The sequence below is a fragment of the Thamnophis elegans genome, chromosome 4 (assembly GCF_009769535.1).
Source record: "Thamnophis elegans isolate rThaEle1 chromosome 4, rThaEle1.pri, whole genome shotgun sequence".
Classification (NCBI taxonomy): domain Eukaryota; kingdom Metazoa; phylum Chordata; class Lepidosauria; order Squamata; family Colubridae; genus Thamnophis; species Thamnophis elegans.
In genome coordinates this window covers 80,358,054-80,371,452 of record NC_045544.1, presented here as the reverse complement: position 1 = coordinate 80,371,452, position 13,399 = coordinate 80,358,054, and the positions used below count along the sequence as shown (strand labels likewise).

The 13,399-nt window shown below is 39.4% G+C and overlaps 1 protein-coding gene across 2 annotated transcripts in view; it reads left to right on the top strand.

Annotated features, from left to right (window-relative positions):
- Positions 1–12,884, top strand: part of MOCS1 (molybdenum cofactor synthesis 1) — a 33,272-nt gene extending 20,388 nt beyond the window's left edge. Inside the window, exons 8-11 of one of the 2 annotated variants that reach the window (XM_032215718.1) lie at positions 2,384–2,494; positions 5,475–5,595; positions 6,542–6,589; positions 11,895–12,884. In XM_032215718.1, the coding sequence (XP_032071609.1) occupies positions 2,384–2,494; positions 5,475–5,595; positions 6,542–6,589; positions 11,895–12,769 (1,155 nt within the window). In that variant the 3' untranslated portion in view covers positions 12,770–12,884. The remainder of the gene's footprint in view (positions 1–2,383; positions 2,495–5,474; positions 5,596–6,541; positions 6,590–11,894) is intronic. The other variant, XM_032215719.1, reaches the window with a different exon arrangement.
- Positions 12,885–13,399: the final 515 nt, after the last annotated feature.

Genomic DNA, 13,399 nt, shown 5'->3' with positions numbered 1-13,399 from the left:
ATGTAGACTATGCATGAGGTATTGTGTCTGGGAATTTTGATCATTTTGCAGTTATATCCATGACAACTACTGTTGTGTTTATAATATAAATGTGTTCCATAATACATGTGATTTGTACATGATTTGCATAGTGTTTCTAACAGAGAAGTATGCAGCACGTAAGAATTTTAAAATAGCCTTCATCTAAACACATATCATTAAAATGTTGTCATGGATTTTTCCATCTAGCATGTAAGACCTCTGTAGAAATAACTTTAACAGGAAATTGTTGGTAAGAAGATAAGAATCTTTACAATGCTAGTGTCTGTTCTTTATCATAAAGATGATATATATACATATTGAAGGAATAATAAAATCCCAAATTCAATAATTGATTTCCAGCATAGTATTGATACATGAATGTTTTTACTGGTGACTTTTAACCTCAGTAACATTTCATTCTGTAAAAGCATTTACAGAATTTCTTGTTAGTGTCCTAAACTTTCCCCATAACCCATCTAATTCACAACTATTAGGAGTGTGTAAAATTAGTAGAATTTGAATGATACTTAATATGAAACACCATTTTCAAGGGTGAAACAGCTATTTTGAGTATAAAATGGGTTGAGCCTAAGATACTTCTATAAAACTCAGAATTAGCCCATTCCATTAATCTCTGATTGAGTTTAGGCATGCTGAGGTTACCCTTGGATGCCACAGGTGAATACAGTTATTAGATGAGTCCATCCTATAGGGTTTCAGGAGGAGATTGAGGTCTTTTCCTGAGGATCTGATGGGTGGCTTGATGGAGCAATTGGCCACTTCCTTTCTGTCAAAGGAGTTGGGTTAGATTGGATTATTCCTGTATGGCTTCTTACTGGGAGTCAATCCTAGGGAACTCCTTAGTTGTCTGAGAAGATGAAATGTCAAAAGAGATACTAAAAGAGCAGTTGGGAAGAAGACAACAAATGAACCCAACTGAACATAAAAACACATAATAGAGATTACATCATGGTGATAAGGTTGGCATTTTATCTCAGCTGCAGATAGCTGTTCAGGGATTTTTTTTTTAAGGAGACTTGTTCCTAGCTAGGTAGAGATGAAGTTACAGGGTAACCTGGAGAGCTTCATCTGGTAGATAAAGCTGCACAGACTTGCTTGGAATTGTCTTCCAACTGTCCAGATCCTATAGCTTTGACAAAGGCAAGGTCTTGTAGAATTACTTGGAATGCTTTTCAGCCAGTAACTGCTGAGGATCCTCAAATCTACTAAACCAATTTGGGGGGGGGAGAGGTCACTCCTTGGGTGGTTAAAACCATTTGGAGGATGCTGTGTGGTTGGGTCTGTGCAATAATATTTGTTTTGCTGAAAGAGTGGGTGATAAACAAGCTTCTCTTGGAGGAAGAGATGCTTCACTCCCTCCTCAAGAAGTGGACTTTGCTGAAGTGGACAGTGTTGGACAATTTTCATCCTCTCGCCAACTTTCACTTCTTGGGGAAGATTGTTGAAAAAGTGGTCATGCTGTAGTTTCAGAGAACAAGCTAGAAATGCATAATGTGGAAAATACAGATTATCTAGAGCGTTTTATGCTTGGTTTTATACTGGGACATAATATTAAGATGGCATGGTTCACACTTCTCTCTAATTTCTGGCAGAGCTGGGACAGGAATAGTGCAGCTGTCATGGTTCTCTTTGATATCTTAGCATTTTCAAAAGTACTGTCAACCATGATATTCTTTGTGGCTATCTGTAGGGATTTGGGGTGGTAGTGTTCTAGTAGTTATCTTTCTTTTTTGTATGTGTACTCAGATCCAGTCTGCCTATCCTATATATTCCAGCATATTTGGTATGTTCCGGGTATGTTTCCACTGACTAAATAATTTTACCTGAGGGGATCCGGAAGTGGGCCTTCTTTATCACAGCATCCTTCATCTAGAATTATAATCCCCTCAGAAATTTGTTTAGTCCCACTCTGACCTTATTCAGATGAACCTTTAAAATCTGACTCTTTCCCGGGATCTGAGCTAGAGTGAATGATGAACATAGTGATAATTAGTCTGCCAGAATTGGGGTTATTTTTTGGGACATCTGCTTTTTGTAGATGTTTATAGTTTATTGTTTTTAATGTATACTTATTGTATATGTTTCCCAGAGTCACAATGGAGTCAGGCAGCCTATAAATTTAATTAATGCATTTAATAAATGCATTTCACATTGGAGACAGCTGTTTTCTGCTGGAGGCAAGGTGTTTTGAATTTCACAAAGTTTGAATTCAAAACATTTTTGTATCCCTAGCTTCTCCTTTCACAACCTAGAAGAAATTTTAGGAATGAAGTACAAATGATGTGATTAACTTCATTGGCCTTTTTTTTTCCATTTTGTTCCCATGATTGTCTTTTAACAGGCATATAGGGTACCACATTTTCAAGGGCAAGTTAGCTTCATCACTTCCATGTCTGAGCATTTCTGTGGATCCTGCAATCGGCTAAGGATCACAGCTGATGGGAATTTGAAGGTAACTCTATTGCTTTCTCTGTTTGATCATGGAACCAATTATCCAGGGAAATGGAAGCCTTCACTGATGATTTCAAGCAAAGGCTAACACCTATCTCTCTGGAATGCTTTAATTCAGACTCCCATATTGACCAAGGGGGTACAACTTGATAAATGATAATGATAAATATGATTATTTATTTGACATGCATGGAGCTCATTAAAAATGGGCATTGAATTCAGAACAGGTTTAAACCAGAGGTGGTATTCAGTAGGTTCTGACCAGTTCTGGACAACTGGTAGTGGAAAATTTGAGTAGTTCAGAGAACTGGTAAATATCACCTCTGACTGGCCCCGCCCCCATCTATTCTCTGTCTCCCGAGTCCCTGATTGGGAGGAAATGGGATTTTGCAGTAACCTTCCCCTGGAGTGGGGAGGGAATGGACATTTTACAATATCCTTCCCCTGCCATTCCCACCAAGCCATGCCCACAGAACCAGTAGTAAAAAAAATTGAATCCCACCACTGGTTTAAACCATCTTGGATAAAGTAGTATTAGTAGTGAAGTAGTAAATTATATAACAATTCCTGTTTCATTTATTACTTGAAGCAAACATATTTTTGCTGTTTCCTGATTTTTTTCTTTTTTCTTTTCCAATACACTGTATTCAAATATGAAATCTAATGGAAAGTAAATATACTTCCGTCTTTTATTTGAAATGGTCTTGTAAGTGGTAATTGGCAAGCACTATTAAATCAGACATGTGGGGTACAGACCAAGTAGTAAAATGGGAGGAGAGAGCAGGGAGAGGATGATCAATTTTACTGTCACGTTGAAAGTTGTTATTTGTAATTAGTTCAGACTTAGTGCTTAAAAGTTCCAACTCCCATAATTGATGACAGCAAGCATTGCGTTAATATCTGTTGACACTAAGTCAGAGCAAATTCATTAGCTTAAATGACTTACAGAGCCTGATCTTAATGTCCTTGAAATATTCAAGCCAGTGCTTTGTGTCATGCTAGGAGAAGTTTGAATTAAAGAACCAGCAGGTGGCAACATTTAAGTGATCTTTGCTGATCTCAAAACAACTGAGGCAACATTGGATGTAGTATTTGGACAGGAGGCCACTAGGAAACCCTGGTGCTGTAGGCTAGACTGGGATGTTTACAAAAATTTAGCGGCAGGGGGAAATAAACTACTTCTGTTTTATTGCCAGGAAAACCAAAAGGATATCCTTTTATAGTTGCAAGAGTCAAGAATGTTGACTCTTGCAACTAACTATGTAAGCAAGAGTCGGAAGGTAGCGTTCATACAGTGTGCAGCCACACGGGCAGTTCCTAGGGCCAAGAATGGCCCATGTAACACCACTGCTCTGCGAGTTACATTGGCTGCTGGATGCAATTAAAGCTGCTGGTAATCACATTTAAATCCCTTCATGGCATGAGTCCAGGCTACTTGAGGGACGACCTCATCTCAGTGGGATTGGCCTGCTCCATCCGTGGCAGCAGAGAAGGCATGTTGTAGGGCCTGTCAGCTTAATTATTCTGGCTGACGAGATCTAAGAGAAGGACCTTCTTTGCCATTGCACCTGCCCTGTGGAACATCTTGTCCCTTGGAGTGAGGACACCCCCCCCCCCGATTTTCATAAGAGCCTAAAGCAGGGGTTCCCAATCCCTGATCTGTGGACTGGCAGTGGCCATGAAATCAGGCCATGCTGACAAGCGAAGCCCCATCCCCAGGATGCAGGTAGCACACGAAACCACATCCCCTCCGGTCTGTGGAAAAACCTCTCCATGGAACCGGTCCCTGATGCCCAAAGGTTTGGGGCTGCTGACCTAAAGACCTGGCTCTTTTTAATTCAACAGAAAATTCCCAATTAAGTTCATTTAATTTATGTTAAAATAAATCTAGTTCTTGTCCTGGCTCCATTTACTTAATTGTCCAGACCATACTCATTTACTAGAGGGCAGCCCTTGGGATATCAATCAAAAGCTAAGTGCAGTCCTCAACCCAGAGAAAAACAATATTTTTGATAGTATGTTAGATGCAAGTCAAACATTTTAAATTCCAAATGTCTTGACTCCTGAATGCCATTCTGACCCTAAAGTTTCTGACTTGCAGCTGGAGGTTGGAATGGCCTGTTTCAAAGTTTGACCTCAAGATGTTTGCAGATCAGTAGAACATGCTATCACTTCCAAAGCAAACATTGCACAGGAGATATGCCCAACTTGGGAACGTTGCATGTTAGCTTCCAGTCTATACCGACTTCTAAGTCCTCATACTTGGAAGAACTTTGTAAAATTCAATAAGCAAGTCTACATTAGTACACACCCTTGTTGAGTTCCTGCAGTTCTCAGAGATGGTCTTGGGACTGTTCTCCTACTATAATAATGTGTGGGAATGAACTTGGGAGGCAGGGGGAAGAGACACAGCCAGGGGATGGTTAGATAAGAGCAGCTTGACCCATAAAAGGAAATGTGGGTATGGCCAAACACCTCAGAAAGGACCCTCTCTAATTTTTTGGGCACTAAAAATGATGGGGGAGAAATGTACTTTCAGACTTGCAAAATTCTGTTAATGTAACATTTCAATAAAGTACACATAGTTCATCTGAATGTGCTTCTTCTCTTGGCTATCTTGCAAAGCTGACTCCTAGTACTATTTCTGGGAGTCTGGAATGGAAAGGTAGACTTACCCAAAATTGACCTGTTGATTTTAGTGGGAAGTAGTGTGTTATGGTTGTTTTCCATCTTCAAATGGAGTAGGAGTTGCATACTTGCCTCAAAATAAGGATATCGCCAACTGGCATTTCGTACAGCCATTGCCAGTTATTGTAAGTTACAAAACTGATTCATTGTTGGAGCAACCAATGTTTTCTTTTGAAAGATAATCTGGAACTAAAATGTTGTGGGGATTTATTAAACTTTTCTATAGTGCTATATCCATATAATCTGATGGAGAGTGGAGCTATATCTCAGTTCATCTTCTATTCTTATTTCAGGTCTGCCTTTTTGGAAATTCAGAAGTGTCCTTACGGGATCACTTACGATGTAATGCCTCTGAAGAGGAGTTGATCCAGATTATTGGGGCAGCTATTGGCAGAAAAAAGAAACAACATGCAGGTATGCCATTTTGTGGAAGTTTTTTTTCTCTCTCTCTCTCCCAGATGCGTAGCCAGAGCTGGACTATTAAGAATAAGCACAATACAGTGCAAAAGTCTTAAAATGAAATCAAATGTTATGAATTAAGGATTTATAAAATGCTTCCAAATCAAAATTGATCAAGACTAAAACATCCCAGCTCTTGAATTCAAAGCAGATTATTCTAATCTTACTGGCAGAGTTCCAGTACTGTTCCATTTCATCCAAAAAAGAATTCCAGGCTCAAAATAGCATTATTTTGGTCTCAAAAGACTTGAGTTCAAAACTGAGATACTCAGTAGTAACAGAAAAGCTGTTTTGTGCTTGAACCATTTTAAATTATAAATAATTTGCACACTACAATAGTTCTGCTATTGTACTTAATGCTGACAGGAATCAGGAACCGTTGATTTCCCTTTCTTGCAGTCTTCTCATGTTATCCAAATATGTTACCCTGTGTTTGTTCAGAGTTCATTTTAGGCGTGTGTATGGGACAGAAGGGAGGAAAGGAATTACAAACTCTGCTCCTGCCAACTTTGACATGATGTTACGGTGTTCCGGGGCTGTCTAAAAAATATCTAAATAAAGTTTTTCCCCTAGCCACTGAAAACTTTCCTGCCGTTGTTTTACAGCATATGAGTCCTTTGATTAAGGATCATAATTGGTATTTTATTTGGGAGTAAGTCCTTCAAATTGTGTTATAGACTGCTGTTTTTCATTTCTCATGTGAACTGTTTTCATAGTCTGGTTTTGCTTTCTATGTTTTCCCCATTCACAAGTACTACTTCAAGAGACAATTGCTTAATATTTATTACGCCAACACCCATACCATCACCAACATTTTTATTTTGTATTTTTTGCATTATTTCCATTGTTATAAAATCTGGGAGTATTAATAATTTTTGCATGTTCGTTATTTTCTTCTCAGGCATGTTCAACATTTCCCAAATGAAGAACAGGCCAATGATCCTCATTGGTGGGTGACCAATCAGTACGTAAGAAGTACTTAAGTTACGCAAGATGGTTCACAACCTGTAAACAGAGACTTAACATTTTATAAATAAGAAATAGAAATATGTGCACGTTTTCTTCTTTAAAAGCATTATCTGGGGCATCACTTTTGGTGCACGCAGCTCAAACTAATGCTGGATGTGCATCTTGCTAATGCAGCAATATGGAGGTTTCTGAGCTTCCATTCTCCAGTCTGTGAGAATTTTTTATTACGTAGCTGTTCCTTGGGGCTCTGTACTTAAACCCACTTTAAGGTCTGGTATATTGCTAAGAATTAGAAGGATGGGATATAGATAATTTGGGAAATGGGAACAATTAACTACTAGCATTTCCACAGCATGGGAGTATCATGTGGTAAACCATACATTTGGAGGTTTGCCTGTAATTGAATAAGACGTTTGTGGGGGAGAGCAAAGGAAGCTGGATGCAAAGACAGGCTCCTTCCAGCTGGTTTTGGAATGGGAAGTTGGCTGCCTACATGCAGCTATGTATCTGGGACTTAAATTATGTCTGGTAAGGCCATGCATTCTGCACCTCGGGAAAAGCGACCACTGACTTTCTCTCTGCAAATAACATAGTCTTTGCGACTAGGGTAGAACCAGCTTTGTTGTGATTTACAGACTACTGCAGGAATATATAGAACAAGTAAGACAGTTTCCCAATTTAATTTGAAGCAGATTACAAAGTTCCACGAAGGTAGCTCTTGTGTGAATCAGTAGGAAGTGGATAGAAGGTCCAAAGTCAAAGAGAGGACCGCAGTGAATGCTATGGAAAGAATATATTGTCCTATTCTCCCTCTCTTATTTTTATTGAATACTTCAGAACATTTTTTTCTTAAAATACAGTTTAATCTTAGAGTTTTCTTTTGATGTCCTTCACATAGACTCATTAGCAGTGTGGAAGGCTTGATGAATTGCAAAAGACATTGATAAAATAATGAATATACTGTGAAACTCTGTGTTGACTTACTCTAGTTGCCATTTGTCTTCCTTTGCTTTCATGCAGTCATAAGCTTGTAGTCTGTTTATGGAAACAGTCTCTCCTGCCAATCTTGGTGTGGATCTTCTCTGCTTCTTATACACTGTACAATAGCACTTAGACTTATATACCATTTTACAGTGCTTTATAGCTCTCTAAGTGAACTCCATGGTCAGCGTATTACCCCCAACAATCTGGGTTCTCATTTTGCAGACCTCAGAAGGATGGAAGCCTGAATCAACCCATGCTATGAAAGTAGTAACTTTCACCACCACATTGCTACAATTTTACCTCTAATCATATAATAATCGGAAAGCAAAGCATAGGGACTCATTTAACAATGGTATGCTGTTGGGATAACAACATTGCAAATTTCACTCAAAGGCCATGTTGGCCAGGTCTTTGGGGAAATGGAGTCCCAACATTTTGGGAGAATGCCCAGGATTGTGTAACCTAAAGTTTACTCCCAGATCTGCAGAAGTAGACAGATTTTTACATAATGTGTTACAAAATGTCTGTGGCAGGTATCAAATGTCTCTGTGGTCTCTAATGGAAAAGGTGGGGAACCTCGGTTGTGCAAAAAGAAACCAATAGAGAGGGGAGCATTTCATAAATTGACTTCAGCAGCCAGAAATGCTATGCAGGAATCATGTGTTGCTCTTCAAATTACCCCTCTGTGAATGCAGCTGAAAACTACACGAGATCTTAGAGGTCAGGGGAGTCAATGAAAAACATATTCTGATATACAGTAATAGAGATATATACCGGTAACATCCACAACAACCTGGCATCTATAAAAGCTCAAAATGAAATGATACTTTTTGAATTAAATTAAAATGATTAAAATCTCGGGAGTTTCCAAATCTGATGATAATGTTTGTTTTCACTTGAAAACTTGGAGATTAGATTATCAAAACATGAAAATCAGACAGAGAGAGAGAGAGATCAAGACCCAGAGCCAGTCTCCCCTCCCTTACAGTAATAATGTGATTTTGTGCAAATCTGTCAAGATTCTTAATTCTCTATTGTATAAGAATTGGCCACATCTAAATAAGTTCAGTTCTAAGGAAATACTGGACTATAAGAATTTTTTCCTATTATATAGCTCTTCTTCTCCTCCACCTGTTAATATCACTTATATGAACTTTTGACGGAAGAGTTGAAGATATGCATGGATTATTTGTGTGTGCTGGTGCACTTTCACCTCCAGCATTACTATTGCCTGGTTAAGAACCAAAGTGGAAATTTAAGTTGTCAGCTTTCAAGATTAATTTAGGGTTTGTTCCTTTCAATTGGTTGTGAGAGGAAGAAGTCCCCAAAGTTTGCATGGGATTTATTGCCTGGTACCTCTGGAACAGCTAGTTGTATACATTCACAGTGTGAAAATAATGGTGCGAAAGTAGACTTGCTGAATTCTAATCTGTCAAAAAAGATCATGTTCTCAGATGGGCACCACATTGTTGAGCTGGGCAGGGGGGAAAAGTGACATGCACGGCGCATACTTGATAGGCTGCAATAATTTCAGACAATGGTCTTAGCTGTCATTGATCGGGGTAGGCTAATGTGTCCCCTCTGCCTTAGTTCCGGCAATTGAAAGTTGTAAGAAAGGCTCTTGCACCACCACCACCCCCAAAAAAATAAATAAACCAGAGCCATGAATGGATGAAAAATAGACAGAGCATGCTTATTTTTCTGGGGAAGAAAGAGCTTCTGCTGCATCATAAACAATTCCTGACACCCTAAAGAAATCCTCTGAAAAATATGGCAGATGGGTACATTGAGAGGCTTTCTTAGTCTCTTAGCTATTGGAAATAAAATAGAATTGCTACCCAGAAAAAGTATCCCTGCAAAGAGAGGGGGAGGGGGCACCAAAACTTTGTAAAGATACACATCATTAAAGAGATGTTTGGCTACTTCTTCCCATCTCACTTTCCTTTTTCCTCTCTTGTATCTAAAAAGCATGCCTTCCATTATGTTTTTAAAAATCGCCTTTTAACTTGGTCCTTGGCACCAGACTCTGGCAGGGCCATAGCCAAGGGATTAATGAGTGGGAGCTGATTCCCAGGAGGCTTGCAACTGAAATTGACCTAGATAAAGATAACACAGATTGAGGAAGGAATACAAGCACTTGGCAGCACCAGGCCAAGCATGACGGGCTTCTTGTTAACATGGCCAGAGCTGGCAGTTGCAGAGAACTGCTTTTAGCTGCAGGGTATGAAAATGGAAAAGTAGTTATGTTCTCTGGAAATTTTGGCTGTATCTTACAACCAGGAGGCCACATCTTGGAGTACGTGTATTGTAAAAGTTTACAGTGTCAGGGTAAACATTACTGTCTGGGTAGTCCTCAACTTACAACAGTTCATTTAGTGACCATTCAAAGTTAGCACGGCACTGAAAAATGTGAATTTTTTGCAGCACCCCCCCCCATGATCATGTGATCAAAATTCATAGGCTTAGCAACTGGTTCACATTTATGACCGCTGCTGTGTCCCAGGGTCACGTGATCACCTTTTGCGACCTCCTGACAGGCAAAGTCAACGGGGAAGCCAGATTCACTTGACAGTCAAGTTACTAACTGATCAACTGCAGTTATTCACTTAACAACTGTGGCAAGAAAAGTTGTAAAGTGGGGAAAAACTCACTTAACAAATGTCTCACTTAACAACAGAAAGTTTGGGCTCAATTGCGGTCTTAAGTCGAGGACTACCTGTGCTCATTCCATATCATCAAGCACAAATACTGCTTTATGCTTGGATGATATGACCTCCTTTTACACTTGCAAATAGAGGGGTCAGGAATAGAGGTGTGTGTTTGTGTGGACGTCAGTGAAAGGGATAAATGTAAGTAAAACATCCCTGAACAGATGACTATTTTAAGCTTTTGTTTATGGAAGGCAATCTGTTCAACTGTTGAGTAACTCCTTACTATTAGTAAGTGTCTTAATATTTAGCTAAAATCTTCTTTTTAAACTCCCGTTATTCATAATACTGTCCTCAGGAACAGCATGGTAGTCTATGTTTTCTGAAATTTCAGCTATTTGAAAGCTGTTCTCATTTTTCCCTTAATTTTCTGCTCTCTAAGCTAAACATATCTGCCCTTTTCAGCCATTCTTTATTTGTCATTTCCTGTTGGATAATATCTGGGTATACTTTTAGAATATCTATAATCCATAGCTTTAAAATTCTAGGCTTTTTGTGCAAGGAATTTTTAGTTGGTGGGGGAAGATTCTGTGGTCATTAATGACTCTGAAGTTGCTTTCTAGGGGTGTACAGAAATGTTTCATATTAGAAATACTCCATTGTTTTGAGTTCAAAGTGGCTTGTTCCAACCATCCAGGACTCGAACACTTCCATAATGGACAGAATAATCTCTCTTGAATTTGAAGCAGGATGTTTTAAATTGAAATATTATGCACGCCCTCTACTACTTTCTTATTTATTATCTAATACATCTCAGACAGCTAGATTTTCCTACTTCCATTTTAAAGGACAAGTTAAGACGGCTCAAGATTACAGAGGAAAGGATTTTGCAGCTAGTAGCTGACTTATATTCTCCGTCAGCAAGAGATCCCATTTTGGGTTTTTCGTGGACAGATAAGAAAACACTTGTCCCTCAAATTTTGGTGGGATTTTTTTTTTGGGGGGGAGGGTATGGTTTACTGTTTTATAGTTGGCAGTTTTAGTGCTGTGAGTCACCTAGAGGTATGTTTAAGATCGGCAGCCATACAAATATTTTAAATAAATAAATGTCACCATCATGTATGAGTGAATTCCATCAAGAAATATAGCACTAGCTGTGTAAATCCCGTCCTTCCTTGATTGCTTATATGGTTTGACTTTCTGGATAGGTGGAATTCTGGAACTGGATTTCTGCCACCTTCAGCAGTTTTCATTGGACTTCTAAACTGATCACATCCATTGCCAACTTGGCCTTTCATTTTCCTTGGATTATTCCCATGCTGTGTATACAAATTGCATTTGAAGTACCCAAGGATTTTTTCCCCCAAATACAGATTGCCATGTAGTATGGAGACTTGTTATTCAAGAATCAGTGCCAAGTCCTATCCAAGCCCAGAATTAACATAGTCCTTTGAATTGTGGGCAGCTACTTTCTAACAACTGATAAGAATGCTGGAAAATTTTGAGAAAAGATTCCTTATTCAGAATGGTATTTTTAGAAGGTTTATTTTTCTCTCTGCTTTATGGGAATTTGTAGAACACTGCATAAAATCAACAGTAGTTTTCCTCTTCTAACATCGACTTTTGTTGCTTCCCCCCCCCCCCCCCCCCCAGAGGCAACATCAAGGTCATTTCCACTTCTCCAAGATGCTCTGCAGGACCAAGTAAATTTGAAAGATTGGGGCCTCAGACAAGGCCACTGCCTGACTCTGAAAGAAAGTTTATTCAAACAGATGGGGAAAAAGTTTAAAACAAATACGTTTACAGGACACCATGCCTTGCCAGGATCTTACTCAGCACGACAACTCTCATCAAGGATTTCACAAGCTCAGCTCAGTAGCAATTGCTTTCTTCTGAAGACTTTGAGCTGCAGCTTGAATGACAAGTGCCTTTGGACAGGAACAACTCTCTCCAAACAGGCTTCCCATGTGACTAGAGACATTCGTTCCAGGATGGTAAGCCAAGCAGAGAAGGGTTGGAGATCTCTTTCGACTGCCAAATGTCTTGGTGCATCTGATTGTTTAACCCACATTGACCGAGAAGGCCGAGTATCAATGGTAGATGTTGGCAGGAAGCCAGACTCGGAAAGGATTGCAGTGGCTTGTGCTGTGGTCCGTCTGGGTGCAAAGGTATTCAACTTAGTGCAACAGAACCAAATTAAAAAAGGTGATGTGCTGGCAGTGGCCCAGATAGCTGGAATCCAGGGAGCCAAGCTAACAAGCCAGCTCATTCCACTGTGCCATAATGTCCCGTTGAATCTGGTTGAGGTTACTCTTAGTCTAAATGCAGAAAAACATAACATTACCATTCAGGCTCTCTGCCGCACCCATGGAAAAACTGGGGTGGAGATGGAAGCTTTGATGGCTGCCAGTCTTGCTGCTTTGACAGTGTATGATATGTGCAAAGCAGTGAGCCATGACATAATCATTGAAGATGTAAAACTCCTCAGCAAGCAAGGGGGGCAGAGGGGTGACTTTAAGCGAGAGTGATTAAAAGTTTTTATTTAAGAGATTGACATACTTTATCCTTGGAATCAGAGGTGGGTTCCTACTGGTTTGGACAGGTTTGGCTGAGTAGATAGTAACTCGGCCGCCCACACACACGAACCGGTTCTATTGTCGGCACCATCTTGATTTTTGGTTCTACGCATGCGCAGAACAATCTCCATTGCAGAAATGCATTTTTTTTCCATTTTCTAGTTTTTGCATTAGAATGATCATAACATTTTGTAACGTTCTGTGCATGCGCAGAAATTTTTTGGTGTAAATGTGCATACATGCACAAAAAATTTTTTCCACCGAACCGGCAGTAGTGCTAGTAGCAACCCACCCCTTCTTGGAATATAATTTTAGCAACAGCATCTCCAGTAGTAGTAACCAAAATTCTGACCATTAACCTTACTAAATCATAATCTGTTGTTTCTCTTGTTTTGGCTAATAACGTAGGCTTAGGTTTGCCTGTTTTTTTTAATGTAGCAACTGACCTTTTTGCCTGTAAGTTCTAAGTTCTTCCACTGCTTTGATTTGCAGTAATTCTAAGGATATATGTGTTTAGCCCTTTATTTCTGATTTTGTGCAAAGTTCTGGTCTTCCATTTCCTTTTAATTGCACTAAAATATT